The sequence below is a fragment of the Amborella trichopoda genome, chromosome 5 (assembly GCF_054954075.1).
Source record: "Amborella trichopoda isolate Santa Cruz 75 chromosome 5, AtrichopodaSantaCruz75HAP2 v2.0, whole genome shotgun sequence".
NCBI lineage: Eukaryota > Viridiplantae > Streptophyta > Magnoliopsida > Amborellales > Amborellaceae > Amborella > Amborella trichopoda.
This window is the reverse complement of record NC_142340.1, coordinates 14523434-14543365: the sequence shown is the minus strand read 5'-3', so window position 1 is coordinate 14543365 and position 19932 is coordinate 14523434. Positions and strand designations below refer to the sequence as shown.

At 33.0% G+C, this 19932-nt stretch overlaps 1 protein-coding gene and 1 long non-coding RNA gene across 2 annotated transcripts in view; both read right to left on the bottom strand.

Moving 5' to 3' along the window:
* Positions 1-10976: 10976 nt before the first annotated feature.
* Positions 10977-19932, bottom strand: part of LOC18421890 (heme-binding-like protein At3g10130, chloroplastic) — a 34289-nt gene continuing 25333 nt past the window's right edge. The window contains exon 8 of the mRNA XM_088868500.1: positions 10977-11206. Coding sequence (XP_088724626.1) covers positions 11102-11206 — 105 coding nt within the window. The 3' untranslated portion in view covers positions 10977-11101. The remainder of the gene's footprint in view (positions 11207-19932) is intronic.
* Positions 13214-18161, bottom strand: LOC148781974 (uncharacterized). Its single transcript, XR_016056700.1, has 2 exons — positions 16680-18161; positions 13214-13625 (listed from the first exon to the last, which is right to left on the bottom strand). It is a non-coding gene; the product is annotated as an uncharacterized LOC148781974 (long non-coding RNA).

Below are 19932 nucleotides of genomic sequence, written 5' to 3'. Positions count from 1 at the left end.
AATAGAACCCTCTTAGAAATGACTAAATCCATGATGGCTCATGCTAATCTACCTAAAACTTTTTGGGGATAAGCAATAAGCACTTTGATATATATTCTTAAGATGGTTTCAACTAAGGCAATAGATTCTACCCCTCATGAACTTTGAACAGGTAGAAAACCTGATCTATCTAACTTTAAAAAGTGGGGATAGACTGCCCATGTCCTAATCCCATATCAACATAAAAATAAGTTAGAAAACAAAACTTTAATTTGTAATTTTATAGGTTACCCCGAAGGTTTAAAGGGATATCAATTTTATCATAAAGATAAGGGCTTCATTGAAAACAAAGATGTTGAGTTCCTATAATATTTTATTGAAAAAAATCTACCTGTAGTGGATAATGATAATCTACTTAATATTATAGATCACTTAAATCCACTACCTACAGTAGATATGGATAGTCATGATCAACATGATAATGTTGAAGTACCCACACAGCCAATGTTAAGTGGCCAAAAGAGATCTACAGTTCCTCCATCATACATTGATGATTTCTATGTCGATATGAATGAAGATATCGACAACTTTATTGACCTAGATGAAATCCATGACCCTTTTAACTTCAATGATACTATGAAGTCACAAGAATCTCAAGAATAACTTAATGACATGAGAGAAGAATTAGATTCTATAGAGGAAAATAAAGTTTGGGATATATGTGATTTGCCATCAAATAGGAAATTTATAGGTTCTAAATGGGTGCTTAAAAAGAAGTTAAAATCTGATGGATCAGTTGATAAATTTAAAGCTAGGTCAGTAGCAAAGGGTTTTACCTAAAGAAATGGAGTCAACTATATCGACATTTATTCCCCAGTTGCTCCATTAGAATAATTTTGGCAAACGTTGCATACTATGACTTAGAACTTTACCAAATGGATATAAAGACTGCATTCTTGAATGGTTAACTAAAGGAAAGCATCTACATGAAGCAACTTGAGGGCTTCATAGTTAAAGATCAAGAAAATAAATTATACAAATTAAATTAGTCTTTATATGGTTTAAAAGAATCTTCAAGACAGTGATACTTACCATTTCATTATGTCATCCTACAGATAGGATATGAAGTAAATAGATTGGATCATTGTGTGTATGTCTTGAAGAGTGGCAGTAAATTTACAATACATTAACTGGAAATGACTTAGAAATAATTGATAAGACTAAGTCATGACTTTCTTTTTTGTTTGAGATAAAAGATATGGGAGAAGCATCTTACGTCCTAGGTGTAAAAATAACTAAAAATAAAAAATAAAAAATGTTGTGCTTGAGCTAAGAGAGATATCTTGACTCTGTCCTCAAAAGATTTCAAATGGAAAATTGTAAACCATTTTCTACTCCTGTTAAAAAGGCAGTAAAGTTGTCTAGGATGAATTGTCCAATAGAAGGACAAGAAAAACGTAACGTTCCCTATGCACAAGCTATTGGTAGCTTAGTATATGTAGCAAGATGTACAAGACCAGATTTGAGTTATGCCTTAAGACTTGTTAGTAGATATCAAAGTAATTCAGGCATAGCTCATTGAAAAACAAGAAAAAGAATTATAAGAGAACAAAGCATCTAAAATTGTGTTTTCAAGTAGATAAACTTGAAGTTATAGGATATTCAGATGTAGATTTTGTTGGGGATAAGGACGATAGTAAGTCCACCTTAGGACATATATTTCTCTTTGGAGGAACAGTTGTTTCTTGGTCTAGCAGGAAACAAAGGTGTGTACCTTAGGAAAAAGAATTATAAGGTATATTAAGAGAACAAAGCATCTAAAATTGTGTTTTCAAGTTGATAAACTTGAAGTTATAGGATATTCAGATGTAGATTTTGTTGGGGATAAGGACGATAGTAAGTCCACCTTAGGACATATATTTCTCGTTGGAGGAACAATTGTTTTTTGGTCTAGCAGGAAACAAAGATGTGTACTTAGGTAGACACAAGAAGCAGAATACATTGTATGTAGCACTGCTTGTACTTTTGTCATCTTGATAAAGCACTTCATATATGACTTGAAGCTGTAAATATGACTGACCGAACCAAATATAATCAAACCGCAATTAAATTAATTCAAAGTGGAGTAAATAACACCAAAGGAAGATATATAGATATCCAATATTACTACATTCATGATGTAGTTGAGAAAGGTGAAGTAACTGTTAGTTACTTGCCCTCATCAGATATGATCGCTAATCTATTAACAAAGAGTCTGAGTGTTGAACTACTGTCTAAGCACATTAGCTTAATTAGACCTTAAATATGTTTAAGTTGGTCAATTTTCATGAGTGACAAATTTGCATTGGCGCCAAAATCCTCATGATAGATATTTGTTATGAGAGACACATCCGCGAAAGCTTGAGAAAAACCTAATGACAAGATATTTTCTTAAAGGTCATACTCAAAAGTGAGAGTATACATATGACTTATTATGCTTGGCCGTCATAGCCATGGGAGATGTTGACATGTATAGCTATGAGGCCTTACGTGTCATAGCCTACAATTGAGGAAACCGTTTTTATTATAATTATCTAAAAATTATATCCGACGTTCATATGGTCCAACGTCCATATGAACGTTGGATGAATTTCCTTAAGATTAGGGAACCCCTCCTTTTTTTCAAAGACCCGTTGGAGAAGTACAACGGTTTGCCCTTCTTCTCACTATCAAATGGGAAGCCAGAGAGAAGATATGAATAGCAAGGAAAATACATACATTTCTTCCCTCTCTAAAAAGCGAATGGGAATAAAAATTTGGACTCTGCGTTCACTAGCCTTACGGCACCCCTTCTCTGATCTCGAGTTTAGTCTCATCCACGCTTCATCAACTTCTACTATCATTTTTTGGGAATGAATGCCCATGCTTAAAATCATTGTTTGACTCACAAGTGAGCCAACTCGGCTTGGCTAGCCACCTTGGTGAGCTTGAGTATCTCGAGTTTGGTGGTCGAGCTCAATATCTTAAATAATTCAGAAAAACCAAAAAAATAAAAAAAAGTAATTTTAATTCTTTTTTTATGTTTTCTATCATTTCGGCAAAGATAGAAAATTGTTTTGCCTATGAATACTAATTTCTATCTTTTTTCTTTTTTTTATATATTATTTTTAAAATACCCTTCATTACAAATTGATTTTTTCATAATCTATTTTCACTATTTTTTTTAAGGGAAAGCATTCTATGTTCTCCCTACAACATAGAAGTTCAATACTCCCCCAACCATCAAGCCATCCATTTTGATCAAGAGAGCCACTCACCGTTTGATCTTAAATCCGACATCTCAAAATATTTTATTTTTATTTTTTTAATACAAATTTTCTGAATATGAAATTTAGTACGTGCCATCTTCTCATTAAGGCGCAACTATAAAAAATATTAACAATAATTTTTCAATAAAATAATGACCAAAATACCCCTTGAAAATTTTAGGGGTAATTTGGTCATTTTATTTTGTTGAAAAAATTTTTTTATATTTTTTGATAGTACGGGTTTAATAGAGGAATGAACATCCAAAATTTGATGTCAAAATATTTTATAAAAAAAATTAAAAATAAAATAGTTTAGAGATGTGACATTGTGATTGGGACAATCTTAACCCCCCATTAAAAAATAGATGGTTGGATAAGAGGGAGGATAGAACTTCTATATTGTAGGCTGACATAGAAAGCTTTTCGTTCTTTTAACGTATTTTTTTTTTTTGGATCTTACTAGTCAATGGAAAAGAAATACAATTACTACTTTAGTCAAAAGTCCAAGCCCTACTCATAGGTTAGAAAACAAACACTTCAATATTGTCAGCGACACTGTAAATGGGAAAAGGACATGTTCAAACGAAAAAAAAAATTGGGAGAAAATGGAAGGTTTTTAAATATATAATTTTTATATTGATCATAAGTAAAATATTGTTTATGAGTAGTACGATGTATTATGTTTGTGGTGATAATATATTGTGCTGCTTTTAATTTGTGTCATGAGCTTAGGTTCAACTCTGAGTGGTTCTAAAAATACCTATGAAAAGGCAATAGTAAACATTTTCAAATGTAAGAACATGTAAGAACAACCAATATGACTAATATTGAATAAGAATAGAACAAATTTAAAAACCAAAATTTTATAATTTGTTCGATAAGTTGTTATTATTCGTATAAAGTTATAAATAGTTTATTGAGATTTAAAGTTAAGTAGGAACACGTGCTCCATATGTGATTTGAATCGTTTTTGGAGAAATCAAAGATTTATGTTAAAATGTTGTGTTTTTATATTAATCCAAATAAGGAATCAGTAGATTTGTGCTGGTATCCATAATGTATTAGAAGTCTAATGGTTCCAAAAAGAACTATTCAGTTCTTTAACTGAACCGACAAGTTCTATCAGAGAACTAACCAGTTATATTAATGAATTGGATGACAACCTAGTTCTCACAAAAAAAAAAAAGTTATTTCTAAAATTTTAATTTATTTTTTTATATTTCTAATTTTCAAACTCCTTTTTTCTATTGGGCACCTGCAACACATGCGTGTGCCCACCTTGCTCTACAGAGCTATTCATCTAAGTGTAGGCATTTCCTTCTTGGGAAAAGATTATAGAGCAGAGGATCCAAACAATCAAATTAGAGCCCACCTCAAAAATTTCATTAGAGGAAGTTGTTTAGATGCTCATCCTCAAATTGATTATCTCAATATCAAGATGCATGGACGTGAGAAAAAAATAGATTTCAAGTTTTGGAACTAGTGCATCTTGTAACACATTTTGGGACTGTTAATTTTCAATATTTTCAAAATTTCACAGCTCTACTCGATCTACATTACTTTTGAAGCTTAAAGGTGAAAATATATTTTAAGGCTATCTCAAAGATTTCTAGTATTGAAATCATATTACTCCATACTATTTGATGGTACACTCTATTTTGAAAGTGATTGTGGATGTGCAATGCATAGAAGCTGAACGGCTAGGAAGCCACATGGCCTTTCATAAGAACCATCCATTAAGACTAAATAGGCTTAAGTGGTTATTACTAGTAGGTGTTTTCTTTTTTGTTATGATGCCTTTGAAAATTTGTTCATTTTCATTTGAATTTCGTCAATTTTGGTTGTCACAATTCTACTAAAAAATTCACCGATTCTACCCAAAGTGAGACATAATAAGGATGCAAAAAATTTAAACGTATAAATAAAATGAACACTATTTAAAATTGGGTGCGGTTTGTATATAGCCAAGGCTCTAAACAATCAAATTAGAGCCCACCTACAAATAGTATCGAGAAATGTAGTTTCAACCCTAAAATTTTTTTACTAGCCTTAAAGTATATTTTCATCTTTAATAATAAATTTTAAATATTAAAAAATAGTGTAGATCAAGCAGATCTATGAAAACTTAAATAACTAAAAAATTGACGGTCCAAAAATGTGTTACAAGATGCACTATTTCTAAAACTTGAAGCTCTAGAAATGTGTTTTCAATTGGATATGCTAATATATATAATGCACTATTTCTTAAAAGCTTTCAAGTTTTAGAAATAGTGCAGATTTAGAACTTCATGCTTTAGTTCACCATTAAAAAATATTAGCTTTACAACCATTTAGCAGAGTTCTAGGTCATAGTGAGAAACATTTACAAAAATTGTTCTAGTGGATATGAATGTTGCAATAAGGGAATAAGTGTCAATATAGTCAACTCCAACTCTATGCATTAAAGCCTTTGCTGCAAATCTAGCTTTCAACTTATCAATAGAACCATCAGATTTTATATTCTTTTTTAGTACACATTTACAACTTGTTGGTTTCCTATCTTAGGGTAATTACACACAGATCCCAAACTTGATTATTCTCAATAGAATTAAATTTTTCTTTCATGGCGTTAAGCCATTCTTGTGACTTCATCACATCACTTAAGTCAAAGGGATTATTAATGTCATCTAGGCTAATATAATTATTTATCTCCTCTCCCATATAGACATAGAAGTCATTAAGATATGATAGAGGAAATCTAGACCTTTTATGACTACTTAGAATAGGATAAATTGGTACTTCAACCTTATCATGTTGATTATGGTCATCAATATCCACTCTAAGTGATGATTCTAAATCACCTATAATCTTAAGTGAATGATGATTATCTTCTATTGGTGGGTTTTCTACATAAAAATTTTTAGAAACTCAATGTTTTTGCTTTTAGTAAGACCCCTATCCTTATGATAAAACCTATAGCTCTTTGAACCTTCAGGGGTACCCTATAAATACAAACTAGAGTTTTATTTTCTTATTTATCTCTTTGTTGATGTGGGATTAGACCATGTCTTATTGATCCCTATTTTCTAAGTTGCCTAGATCAAGTCTTCTACCTATCCACAATTCATAAAGGTTAGAATCTATTGCCTTAGTTGGAACCCTATTAAGTATGTACATAGTTGTGCTCAATACTTCTCCCCAAAATGTCTTAGGTAGACTAGCAAGAGCCATCATGAACCAAACCATCTCTAAAAGTCTATGGTGCCTTTCAACTATATCATTTTGTTGTGGTGTGTAAGGCATAATGATAGGTCTCTTAATATTGTTTTCTTTACAAAATGTATCGAAGGCTTCGAAGGTGTTCACCTCCCCTGTAGTTGGTTTTCTACTTCCCTTTTATAAAATATTTCTAAAGCTTCCGACTTATGATAGATTACGTAGACATCCAAACCTAGAAAAGTTCTCAATGAAAGTGATAAAATACGATATTCCACTCTAAGTTTTAACATTAAGATGCCTACAAATGTCTGAGTGAAACAAACTCAGTAAGTCACTAGCTCTCTCCCACTTATTGAATGGTATCCTAGTTATTTTACCTAATAAATATTGCTGATAAGTTGGAAATTCTACAAAAAATTACTTAGATTTCAAATGAGATATTCTTTTATTAACCTATTTAATTAGTTGTTTTCTATATCCCCTAGCCTAAGATGCCAAGTATATGTATCAAGAACTGTTACACTATCGAGATAATCATAATAAGTAGAAATGTTATTATCAACATTTTCATTTACATAAAGAAGGAACAAAGTGTGCTCGTCAACTAAGTGTCCCCGAGCAAAAAAGTGACCACCTTTTCTGATTAACACTTTCAATGATCAGAAGCAGACTTCGAATGCCTTTCAATGAAGCAACAGGACAAATACAACATTTTGCCTTATACTGGGTACAAGATCGACGTTCCCTATATATGATCTACATGTTCTAATACCTAATACATCGGAAAAGATATTGTTTTCCATGTAGGTGTGCTATTTCCTTAAATGTATTTGAAAAGGCTCTTAGAGATCAAGATATAACAGTTAGCACCCGATTCTACCCACCATCTTTTAATATCGTGGTTTGCCATCAAGCATTCTGAGACTATACAAATGACTTTACAGCTTTTGGTCCCATTTCTGCTATATCTCGAATTTTGAGGGTTTCATTTCTATGGGCAATGATTTTTGAAGTAACCTGGTTGACCACATGTGAAACATTTTAGTAATTCTTGTTTAATCGCTTAGTTGAGGGGCTTGATTCCTTTGTATTTAAACCTATTGTTCCTTTTATTAAAGTTTATCTAAAAATTTTCGTTGTTAGGTTTGGGTTGGCTAGGAGTGGAGTTCACTTCATCTTTATTCTTATGGTCTTGTTCTAATGCCAATTGCAAGGGAAGGTCATTTAAACTAAGAGATTTTATGTTTAACCTAAGCACTATAGTTACCATCCTCCATGAAGGTGAAAGACTATTTAAAATTGTGAAATCTTGCATATGCTCGAGAACTTCATTCCTTACTGAAAAAAATATTAATGCAATCTTGCTGAGGAATTTTTTTTTTTTTTTTTCTTCTTTTCACGCCTTTTCTTTTCTTTTTCTTTTCTTTTGGCAAATATCACTTACAAGTAGTCTTATTACAATAACTCTTGCTTCAAATAAAATACAACTAACAAATCCAAGATCATAAATACCTTGATGTCATTAAACCAATTTTCTTTATAAAAAGAAAATATCCACAATTTTTATGCTTGGGAATATAAAAACAATACAATTAAATATGACAAGAAACAAAAGAGCGTATCGGGAATTACTTCAACCGGACTTATTACACCCCACACCGAGTCACCAACATCCTGCGGGATAAATGATCAACTTTCAATCTTAACCAGGAAAGCAAATTTAAGCCAAACCACACCAATAGAACATGAACCCATTTGATCATAAACTCAAACCCTAGGTAAATTTTCTTAACAATCTAGTTTGCGAGAGATGGATTCTCTTTTTGGTATACCCTAAAACCGCTAGTCATAAATTTATATTTGAGAGTTGGGAGAGAGAGAAGAACTTCATAGCCTAAACCCTTAGCCCCTCTTTACAATGTGGGAGAGAGAGAGAGAACAAATATGAGAGAGTGGGGGCGTGCCCCCTTTGGGCTTTCATGAGAGAGAAAAAAAGTTTTAAGAGAGAGAAAAAGATAAGGTGTAGAGATTTTGGGTAGAGAAAATCCCTTTTTATAGGCTTTAAACAATATTAGGGTCTCTTAGGGTTTTCCTTGGCTTGCCTCATTTTATGAGATTAAATATGAACCATTAATCTTGGGTGACTTGTGAGGTGAGAGATTTGAGTCTTCCATTCCATAGATGGGCCATCAACATTATGAAAAGTATTAAAACATTTATCCCCCTCTTTCCTTTGACCATTATCCCATCAATATAAATCAAATAAAATAATATTAATCATAATATTGTGTTTTATCCACAAATATGCACGAGCCTTATCAAACCATTAAAAGATTCATCAAATCTTCTTTAACCACTTATTCCACAAAAGATAGGAAACCCCTAAAAGTGGGGCATGCCACCCCATGGGAATAGGAAGCCCCAAAAATTAGGGCGTGCCACCCATGTGGTGGCTTTTGTTGCCCCCACCAATTTTGGGCATGGTGGGCCCATGTGCACAATGGGCCGCCAATGCTTTTTTAAAATATTTAAAAATCAATAAATGATTTTATAATTAACTTGAATATTTAAAACATTAAAAATCAATATCTCTGTTTTTATAAATCCAAATTTTATAAATAAAATATCTAGAGATCTAAAAAATTCAGATAATAATTTTAAAATCATATCATCATAAAATAAACACAATTAAATTAATTAGATGTGATAAGGTTTCATATGGTCTAGGAATAAATAATCCGGGGCACTCCACCTTCAACTGTGGACTACGAACCGCACTTGCTTTATCAAACCAACTCATGACCCACAGTCCATGCAGTGGCTCATTAGTGGGTCACCAAAGTTTAGCCGATGAGCCAAGGGGTTGCAATCCTTGCCTGTGGATTTCAAGTTCTCCACTAGAGACGGGCCAAAGTCACTTAGACTTAATGCGACCATGGCTCCTATGGCGCATAGAGGGTATCTCTCGCATATGCATAAGCTTCACCGTGAAAGGTGGTTCGCTTTCCTGAAACGGTATATCATTATGCATGTCGTGTGATGGTACATAAATGAGGCATTGGCCCCCGTCTCTGAAGATCAACATCATACAAAAGGGTCACACAGTCCCTCGGCTTACCCATCTGAGCATAGTCCGACCTTATCAAGGAATGACCCATTAAAACTCGTATTGGTTAATTTTCTAGGCCCATGTAACATATGTTTTTTCCAACCTACTGGCCTAGACCGTCAAGCACAGTCTGGTATCAGCAAACATCGTTTGCTTAGTATGGTCCACGAGGGACCACATTTCTACTGAGTTCATGTTCCAGTATATCATTTAATTTTCAAGCACTCATAAGGCCTTTAATGGTCATACTCACCCAACACTTACAGTGGCTAGGTCCCTAACCATAACGAGCATTTTATTAACACAGTCTATTACATTATCACTCTCCTTCATGTTAAATGAATTATATTGTTCTAGGAGCAATTCGATGTGAGTTTTTGATATTATGTCTTTTTTTTTTTATTCCTTTAGCATTTTCCTAGATGTGTCAAAATGTTCAACAACCCTAATAATATCATCTTGCATAATAGTTAGCATCAATGTCTAAGCTATGAGGTCATCTTCTAGGAATTTTTTCAGTTTTTTTTCTTCTTCAATGCAGTGACATGTGGGTCATCTTTAAGCACGTATAAAATTCAATCTTCAGGAGATATTCCATCTTCTTCCACATGTTTGAAGTTGGACGCATTTAAATTTATATGTTTAATACTACTACCATTACATTTCTACTCGACATGGGATGGACTAGCTTTTTTTTTTTGGGTAGATTAGTGGGGAATATATGCCTCTACCCATTTTAAGAATAGTTAATGGTTTTCAAATACGTTAGTGGGAATGGAAATCTAGACCGATAGCTGAGGCTCAGGTGGCGCTACCACCATAGCCTCAACCCATTTCAAGGACTTGCTAAGATGCATTTGAGCAACTAAATAGTTTCTAGCTTCTAAACAATATAAAATTGTTAAGAAACTAAGCACGAACCACCAAAAATACTCAATGGACGGTTAATCCCTAGTCGAAAGATAAAGAGCCAGAAAATTGGTAAATACTATTGTTAATTGATGCATGATATATACAAATAAATAAATAAATAAACCTTTCAATTAAAAAAAAAAATTCTGAGCCATCCATGCCTAGGATTCGTTTCTCTTACACATAGATGATTTGCTATCAACTATCTAAGCATGAAACCTAGGACAATACAACAATAAACAAGCGCATGTTGAAGAAAGTCAAAAAATACACCCCTTTCCAAAGCAAATGGTAAGTGGCAATTTCACAAGAAAAAACAAGCCTTTCCTTTCTAGAAACCAATTCTTCTTCTCCCTTTGTTCTTTTCATACATGCAAAATCATGGTCAAGGAAGCATATTTTAATCAAGAAAATATCATCAATTTATTGCACAAAGTTTGAGCAATAAGAATATAATATCAAAAGAAGTTACAGAAATTGTCATTTTGCAATCCCCATTTTTTTAACTATAAATAAATGGAGCTTAACAAATTTAGATCTACAAAAAATTTCGAGCTTCACAAAGGGAGACATTCGGATACACATATACAATTTCACTTCTTTGATGAGATCAAAATCATTTGCTTGACATCAGAGTCTTATTCAAGCTCGATGCCTGCAGGCCCCATATCATCCACCAATCAAGTTCGAAGTCGTCAAGCCATATCAGCACTTCGTTTCTCTTTATAACCACAGGAAGACAAATTAATTCAACAACAAGTACACCATACAAGACTGGGTACTGTGTATGTGCTCTATTCGACAGGACTGGGCCTTCAACTGTCTATTCCCCATTACAGATGGCTGAGATTGACTATATACCCTGGTGAGCGTTTGTTAAGGAACCATAGTTAGTGTCTACATCTTGAAAGTTGGACTATGTGATCACGCGGTGTGCATAAATTAAAAAAATTCTTATTTTTCATATTTTTAGACCGGTAAAACCACTCACAATGTCCAATTACAAATAAATAACTCTTGAAGTAAATAAATAAAAGAAAATAAATATGGTTCTCGCATGCTACCATTATTTAATTTACAATTCCTTTAATCAATACCTTAACTCATTGTTTTATGATAATAGAAAAACTCAACCCAAAAATAAAATTTAAAGAAGTAAAATTAATAGAGATTACCTCAACCGAGCTTAGTATACCCCACACCAAGTCTCTTCCTTCCAATTGTGCTCGGGATCTATAATCAATCACTGGATTCTCCTACTTACGGCAAAACCCTCTCAATGGAATATGGATCTCGATTTAGAATCAACTACCTAATGCCTCAATGCCTTAATCTTGCCCAAGCCCCCTTTATTTGATATTTAGAGAGATGAGAGATAGAAATCAAAGAGAGAGGGAGAGATCTACTAGCTAGGGGGTGCTCCCCTTTGTTACCCACAAATCAAGAACTGACCTTAGCTAGGCGTGCCCCCTAGAAAAAACAAGAGAGAGAGAGAGAGAGAGAGAGAGAGAGAGAGAGATGTGAGTTACCCTAGCCTAGGCGTGCCACTTTGAAGAGATCTTGGAGGTTAGGTTGGTGTGTGGCATCTTGGGCTACCTTGGCGAGAGAGATCCCAAGCTTAGGTTCGGGTGTGGCCCTCTTAGAAACTCTATGGATCATTTGGAAACCCTATATACCTCAAATAAAGTAGTTACTAATATCTATTTTTGCTAATTCTAGTATATATAAAAGCCGGTTTTGAGCACAATGTTGTTTGCCTGGTGAGAGGAAGAAGTTAAGTTACCCTGTTTGACAACACGGATATGAAAACTAGTTTTTGGTTGTTTTCTGTTAATGCAATTTGGTAGTTGATTCTTAAAGTTGATGATTCCATGTTAATACATGGCCAATTAAAATTATTTTTTGGGAATAAGTTATCTATCATGTAATAAATAAATTAGACGTTTCAGATTTTAATAATCTCTCTCTCTCTCGATATATATATATATATATATATATATATATATATATATATATATATATATATATATATATATATATATATATATATATATATATATATATATAGAAAGAGAGAGAGAGAGGTCAAGACCATCCCATCAAGATCCAATGGTTGAAGATTGATAACGTTTTTTATGAACTATATTGTAGAGTTTCAAGGGTGTTTAGGTTGTTATTATTTTGACATATTTTTATAATTTTTACATATGCTTGAGGGTGAGAAGCCTAGATGCCTAAAATGCTAGTTTAATATGATATATAGCAATAAATTGATATGCTCAGGCATGCTCTCAACTATTTGTGAGGATGTTTCTAATAGTTTATTTTTTTGAATTATTTTCTATTTTAATAGTTCATTGAGAATGAGAAGTATAGATTCTAAATATCTTATTTGACTCATAAAATAATAATGACAATAACAATCATAATAATAATAATAATAATAATAATAAATGCTTAGACAAACATGCTCTCAAGTCATCTAAAAGTTTTCTCTTTTTTTTTCTTTTTTGCGATCTAGATCATCCACTTTGACCTACCATGGATAAGTTATTATTTCAATAGCACATTCATTTAGGGGTGTGGTTTATATAAGGCTGAAGCTTTAAAAAATCAAAGTAAGGTGCACCTTCAAATAGCACTGAAATATATTATTTTAGTATAAAAAATCTTTATGATAGCCTGAATATTTTCATGTCTACTTATAAAATTAAAGATTAAAAAATAGTGTAGATCAAGCGGATCTATTGACACTTCAAATTATTAAAAATTGATGGTCTACATTACAAGATGCATTGTTTCCCATTACAAGATGGTCTACATTACAAGATGCAGAGTTTTGAGTTCAGTCAAAGAACCCAAGAACTCTGGTATAGGATTATAAGAAAAGTAATTATAGCTTAAGCTGAGGAAAGACAAATGTTTCAGCTCTACATGCCCACTCAATTGGTAACGTTGAACATGGAGGTAGGTCAAGTTAGATGACATGGGTATTGTTGCCGCACTCTAACTCCTTTCCATTCACATTCACAGCAGTCTCCTCCTTTCCAGAGATTCCGTGGTTTGTGAAAGCCATCTCTTAGCTTGAGAAGAGCGTTTTTTTGCCTTTCAGAATCTACGCAATACTCCCCACTGCACATCTACAGGAGCAAAATAAAGAGAATAGCAATGCCGAAACCATTTGTAAGTCTTTCCATCAGCACAGCCTGGCAGAGAGAGAGAGAGAGAGAGAGGGGTGTATGATATTTTGCTAAACATGTAAGATAGCAGCGTGCATTTCTTTTGATGGCTGATTTTAGTGTTCCTAGAGAGAGAGAGAGAGAGAGAGAGAGAGAGAGGGAGAGAGGTATATATTTTTTACCCTAGATTGCCGTATGTGATGGTTGAGAGAATCAAAGGCAGTGAGTGCTTAGGAAATTACACAGCCTGGATTGTAGAAACAAATTTTAGAAACAAAAAGCACGAAACTTATTGTGGTTGTGGTTCACATTTTTTCATTTCGTTTATTGGGTCTTGCTTTATGGGTCTGCAGCATCCCCACAAGTCTCCTCTGTGTAAAAGTAATTCAACTACTACCTTACTCTAAAGTCCGAGCCCCTACTCATACGTTAGGAAATAGAGAATTTCCACATTATCACAAGTCACAACACCAGAGAGAGAGAGAGAGAGAGATACACGGCATGCTGTGCCATATTGGTTGGGACCCTTTCACCACAGGATACTTGATTTTTAATCTTTTTTAAGAGAAATCAGAAGGCTTTTAAAAATATAATTTTTATATTAATCATAACTAAAATATTGTTTATGAGTAGTACGATGTATTATATTGGTAGATGTAATATATTGTGCTGCCCTCAATTTGTATCATGAGTTTAGGATCAATTCTAAGTGGCTCTGAAGATACTTAGGAAAAGGTAAGAGTGACAATTTTCAATTCTAAGAACATGTGAGAACAACCAATAGGACTAATATTGAATAAGAACAGATAAAACTTAGAAATCAAAATTTTATAATTTTATTGATAAGTTTTTTTTATTTTTGAAGCTGATAAGTCAATATTGTTCGTATAAAGTTATAAATAGTTGATTGAGATTCAAAGTTAACATTTAATTAATATATATTTTTATTATATAATATTATAAATATCTATTATATAAATAAATATAATATATAATAAATATGTTATATATTATACAATAAAATATATTATATATTATACAATAAAATATATACATATATCATGTATAACGTAATGTAAAATATAATATAGTGTATTTTATATTTATTTTATTGATATATATTTGTATTATAAAAGATATATTATATAGTGAATTATTTTATTAATCTTTATTTTTTATTATATAATATACATAAAATAATATTATAATATAATAGATATTTATAACATTATATAATAAATATATATATATTAATAGAATAAATATAGAATACAATGTACAATATAGTAAATTATTTTATATAAATATATATTATATAATATAATAAATAAAAATATTGTGTTATATATATATATACATATAATATATAATATTATATAATAAAAAATACACTATATTATATATTATACTATGTCATATATATTATATAAAATATACATTTATATATTATATATTTATGTAATATAAGATAATTTCATATATATATATATATATATATATATATATATATATATATATATATATATATATATATATATATATATATATATATTAAAAATAAATATAAAATGCAGGATATCATATATTATAGTATGTTATAAATATTATATATTTCTATTTAAATTATTATCTACATAAATATAAATATAAGATATTTACCAATCCCATGAGTTATCAAACACAGAAACTATGAACTTCTTAACTTTCCAAAGAGGGTTAAAATACAGTATATTATATATTATAGTATGTTATAAATATTATATATTTCTATTTAAATTATTGTCTATGTAAATATAAATATAAGATATTTACCATATATCACAGGAGTTATCAAACACACAAACTATAAACTTCTTAACTTCCCAAAGAGGTTATCAAATACAGAAACCATAAATTTCTTAAGTAACTTCTAATTTACAGTTCTTCAGTAACTTCCAATTTCCAGTTCATGTTCTTGCTTCGTGTTATCAAACACGCCCTCAGAGAACTAGCTGGCTCTATTAGTAAACCAGATGACATCCTAGTAGTTCTCACCAATTTTTTATTTTTTATTTATAAAATTTTAATTGTTTTTCACATTTCTATTTTTCACACTCCTATATTTATATTGGCTATCCCCACCTGCAGCACCCGCGTGTGCCCGCCTGGCTCTTACAGAATTCTATCAAAAAATTGTAAGTTTAAAATTATAACTATCAACTAAGTTTATAATTGAGGAATATCATAATTAGTAAATTAAATCTAATTTAAATCATAAATTTTTAATAAATGAAAATATTCTTTTTTTCATGAAAGGTGTATTTAAGATCACTCAGGTTCTCATTTATTTACTTGATGCTTTGGTGACCAATTAATAGATAAGCTTTTGAATCTTAATTAACTTTTTATGACTTTATAAGGATAATATCAACTTATCAATTGGATTATAAGATTTTACATTTGAGCCACATAGAGTTGACACCTAAACTCGTTGCACGAGTCGATTGAGCTGCACAACATAATACCACGGCAAACATTGGATATTGCAATGCTCTCTGAAATGGTTTGTTTAAGATTAATATAAAAATCACATTTGATAAAAATTATAGCATTTAGATTAGCTATATACTGTCAGGAGTAGTATTTAAAAAACGGATAGATGACCAGAATCGCCCATTTAGAAAACTGGTCCGGATCAGCAAATCAGATGGGTCGGCAAGAAATGAGTTCAAAAAAATTCTAAGAATCACTAAAATTTCTTTAAAAAATAGTTTTTAAGGTTCCCAAAAAATGGTGGTATTGAAAGATGGACTATGTGATAATGCACGGTGTATACATTTAAAATTTTGCTTTTTCTTTCACCTGCCAGATCACTCACATTGTCCTATTACAATTAAATTTCCCTTGAAATAAATAAATAAAAAAAAATCGGATCTCACTTGCTACCATCTAAAAACATATCTTTATACAATAATAAAAAAAAACAAAAACTCTTTGCTTTGTGGAAAAAAAGAACATAAAATTGCTAGCGATTACCTCGAGGGTTAGTACACCCGAGTCTTCTCCGTCCGATGGTGCTTGAGACTTTTGATCGGTCTTTCGATTCTCCTTCTTATGGAAAAATCCAACTAACATATGTAGATTTCAATCTAGAACCAACCACCTAAAACCTCAATGTCTTAATCTTATTTGAGCCCCCTTTTGGTTTGATCTTAGAGATATGAGAGATAGAAATTCTAGAGAGAGAGAGAGAGATCTAGTAGCTAGAGTGTGCTCCCCTTTTCCTATTCATCAAGAGAATGGCCTAGCCTAGCTTGGACGTGCCCTTGGAACCTACAAGAGAGAGAGAGACTTGCTAGGTTGGGGCTTGCCTTTTAGGATTGTTTGTGAGAGAGAAAAGTAGGCTAGGTTGGGGTATGACCCCCTACGTTTTTAAGAGAGAGATTGACAACTTATGTAGGGTGTGCCCCTCCGGAGATCTTAGAGAGAGAGAAAGAGAATTCTTAGAGAGAGAAGAAAGATAAGAGGTGTAGAGATCATGAAAAGGAAAGATCTTTTTTATAGATTTTTCATGTATTAGGGTTTGACATAATTCGTAGTATCAAATCTTGACCATCGGTCTAGAGATACTTGTGGGATGAGATATGTGTTAGATCCACCATCAAGATCCTAAAGAAGCTGCTAGAACCTTATCCTCCCCTTCCTAAACTTATTCCCATCATAATAAGGAAAATATTTTTTTACTTTTTTTTTTTTTTTGAGAAAAGACGATGTTCATGAAGATAATGAAAGAGTACAAAAGAAAACAAAAAGCAGAGAAAAAAAAAACAAAAAAAACAAAAACAAAAACAAAAAACAAAAACAAAAAACAAAAAAACAAAAACAAAAACAAAAACAAAAACAAAAAAACAAAAAGTAAAAATAAAAACAAAAGAAGGGAAAGAAGAGAAGAGAGCCAAGGCCAAGCAGCCATTGACAGGAACACAAGCCAGAGTCAAGAGGCAATAGTATGTTTTGCCAAACAATCGACATTAGAATTGGCACTTCTATAGATGTGAACGAAGAGATGTTCCCAATCCCCAAGCGTCAATAAAATTTCATCCAATATCATACTCACTCTCTACGGAATTCGAGATGATTGGGTGCACCATAAAATCACATTGGCCGAGTTGCCTTCAATGATGACCTTCCTGTGAGATTAGGCAAGACAAGAGAACCCCATTTTGACTTCCCAAAGAGCTCAGCTTCATTGATCTCACATGAAATGGAGAGAGATCGAGAAGGACCAAATTAATGTTCCATTATGATTGCGGAGAAGGCCACCAAAACCAGATCGAGGCCCCTTAACGCTCCCATCAAAGTTCAATTTAAACCAGCCAATCGGAGGTTTAGTCCAAACACGTCGAATAGCCAGTCGAGGATGTTTAAGAAAGAGTAAGTCTTTGAAGGAGGAGAAAAGAAGGAGATTAGGAACAATCGTAAGAGGAAGTGAGGCATAAGCCCACATGACGGCTAAACGTTGAATATCCGAGAGTAAGGAGGTAATATCTCTTGATCGACCCTCAAAAATCCGCAAGTTACTCTCTTTCCACAAGGTCCAAAGAGAGGCAGCAATCATAATCCTCCAAAGCTTACAACCCAACGAAGCAAAAGGGGGTTTCCACACTTGTTGAAGAAAGATATTGACGTCTTGAGACCAATGGCCATACCAGCCAGTCAACCCACTCCCAAATGGCAGCAGCGTACTTGCATCTAAGAAAGATATAGTCAATGGTTTCCTCATCCTCCTTATAGAGCAAGCAAACATTGGAAATAATCATTCATCTTTTACGAAGTTGATCAACAGTGAGCAGTCTACTATAAGCAAAAAGCCACATGAATGATCTAACTCTGAGAGGCGACTTGCACTTCCTAAATTTGGCCAAATTTTTTTTTTATTCAATGTACCTATCCTTCCAAATTTCTTTATAAAGAGATTTAACAGAGAAGGATCCTGACGGTTCAAGACTCTAGATCAATCTATATCTCTTCCAAGGGATAAAACAAAAGGAATACAAGGCATCTATAAGTGTCAAGAACTTGGCTTCAACCTAATGGTCCACCCTTCGGATGGAGAGCGTAATATTCCAAAGAGGTTTGCCTTGTACAAGGAAAACCAGGTCTACAACCATAGCTCTTTTCTGACTGGATTTATTGTAAAAATCTGGAAATAGATGTTTAAGAGGATAATCTCCAAGCCACTTAGCTTGCCAGAATATAGTGTTTCGTCCATCTCCAACCAACCAACTGGAGTAAGCCAAAAAGAAGCTTTTGAAACCTTGGAGCCCTTTTCAAACCCTAGAAAGATTACCAGATCTCGGGCTTCTTCTCGCATACGGGTATCAGGATCCTGTCCATACATGCTGAGGATAAATGTAGCCTAGAGTTTGTCTCCATGCATGGATAACCTCCGCCACCACTTAGTCAGCAACGAATCGTTGATTGCCTGAGTCGACAGATGCCCAGGCCACCCTTCTCTTTAGGTTGCCACACCAGATCCCACCTTACTAGGTACTTCACCCCATAACAACATTACGCATTATAACTTCAATCTTTGCAATAACAGAGACATGTACTTGAAAGAGAGAGTAAGTAAAAAATAGGAGTGTTAGAGATAGTAGCATTGATCAAAGTCTTCCTGCCAGCAAAAGATAGGTAGCGGGCCGTCCAGCCATCCAATTTCGTCTAAGCTCTTTGAATGAGAGGATCCCAAAGGGATGTCGGGGCATTGCCATTAAGAAGGGGCAGGCCCAAATACTTGGTGGGGAATTGTTCCACCCTACAATCAAGCGAGGAAGCCCAGTCAGAAACTGACATAAACCAACATGGTGGAGCAAATAATACCCAAGATTTTGGATTTGTCCATATTTATACGAGCCCCTAAAAGTAATTCATACAACTTAAGAAAAGCCAGATATTGTGGACATTATCATCAGAGCCTGCCAAAAGGATTAGAGTGTCATCTGCATATTGAAAACGACTAATCAACAAACCATTAGGCCAAGCAAGCAAATCCTAATGAAATTAGAGTCCACCAAACCCTACAGCATTTTACTTAAAGCTTCAGCCACTACGGTAAAGAGGAAGGGAGAAAGCCATGCACAGCATTTTACTTTCTCTTAACCTAAATATTCACTCCTTATTTTGTCTATCAAGATTTCTTGATTCACAATATATTCTAAAACCATTAATTTCATTCATTTAATGCAAGAAGGCTTCTCACCACAAAAGGAAAGCCAACTAACATGGA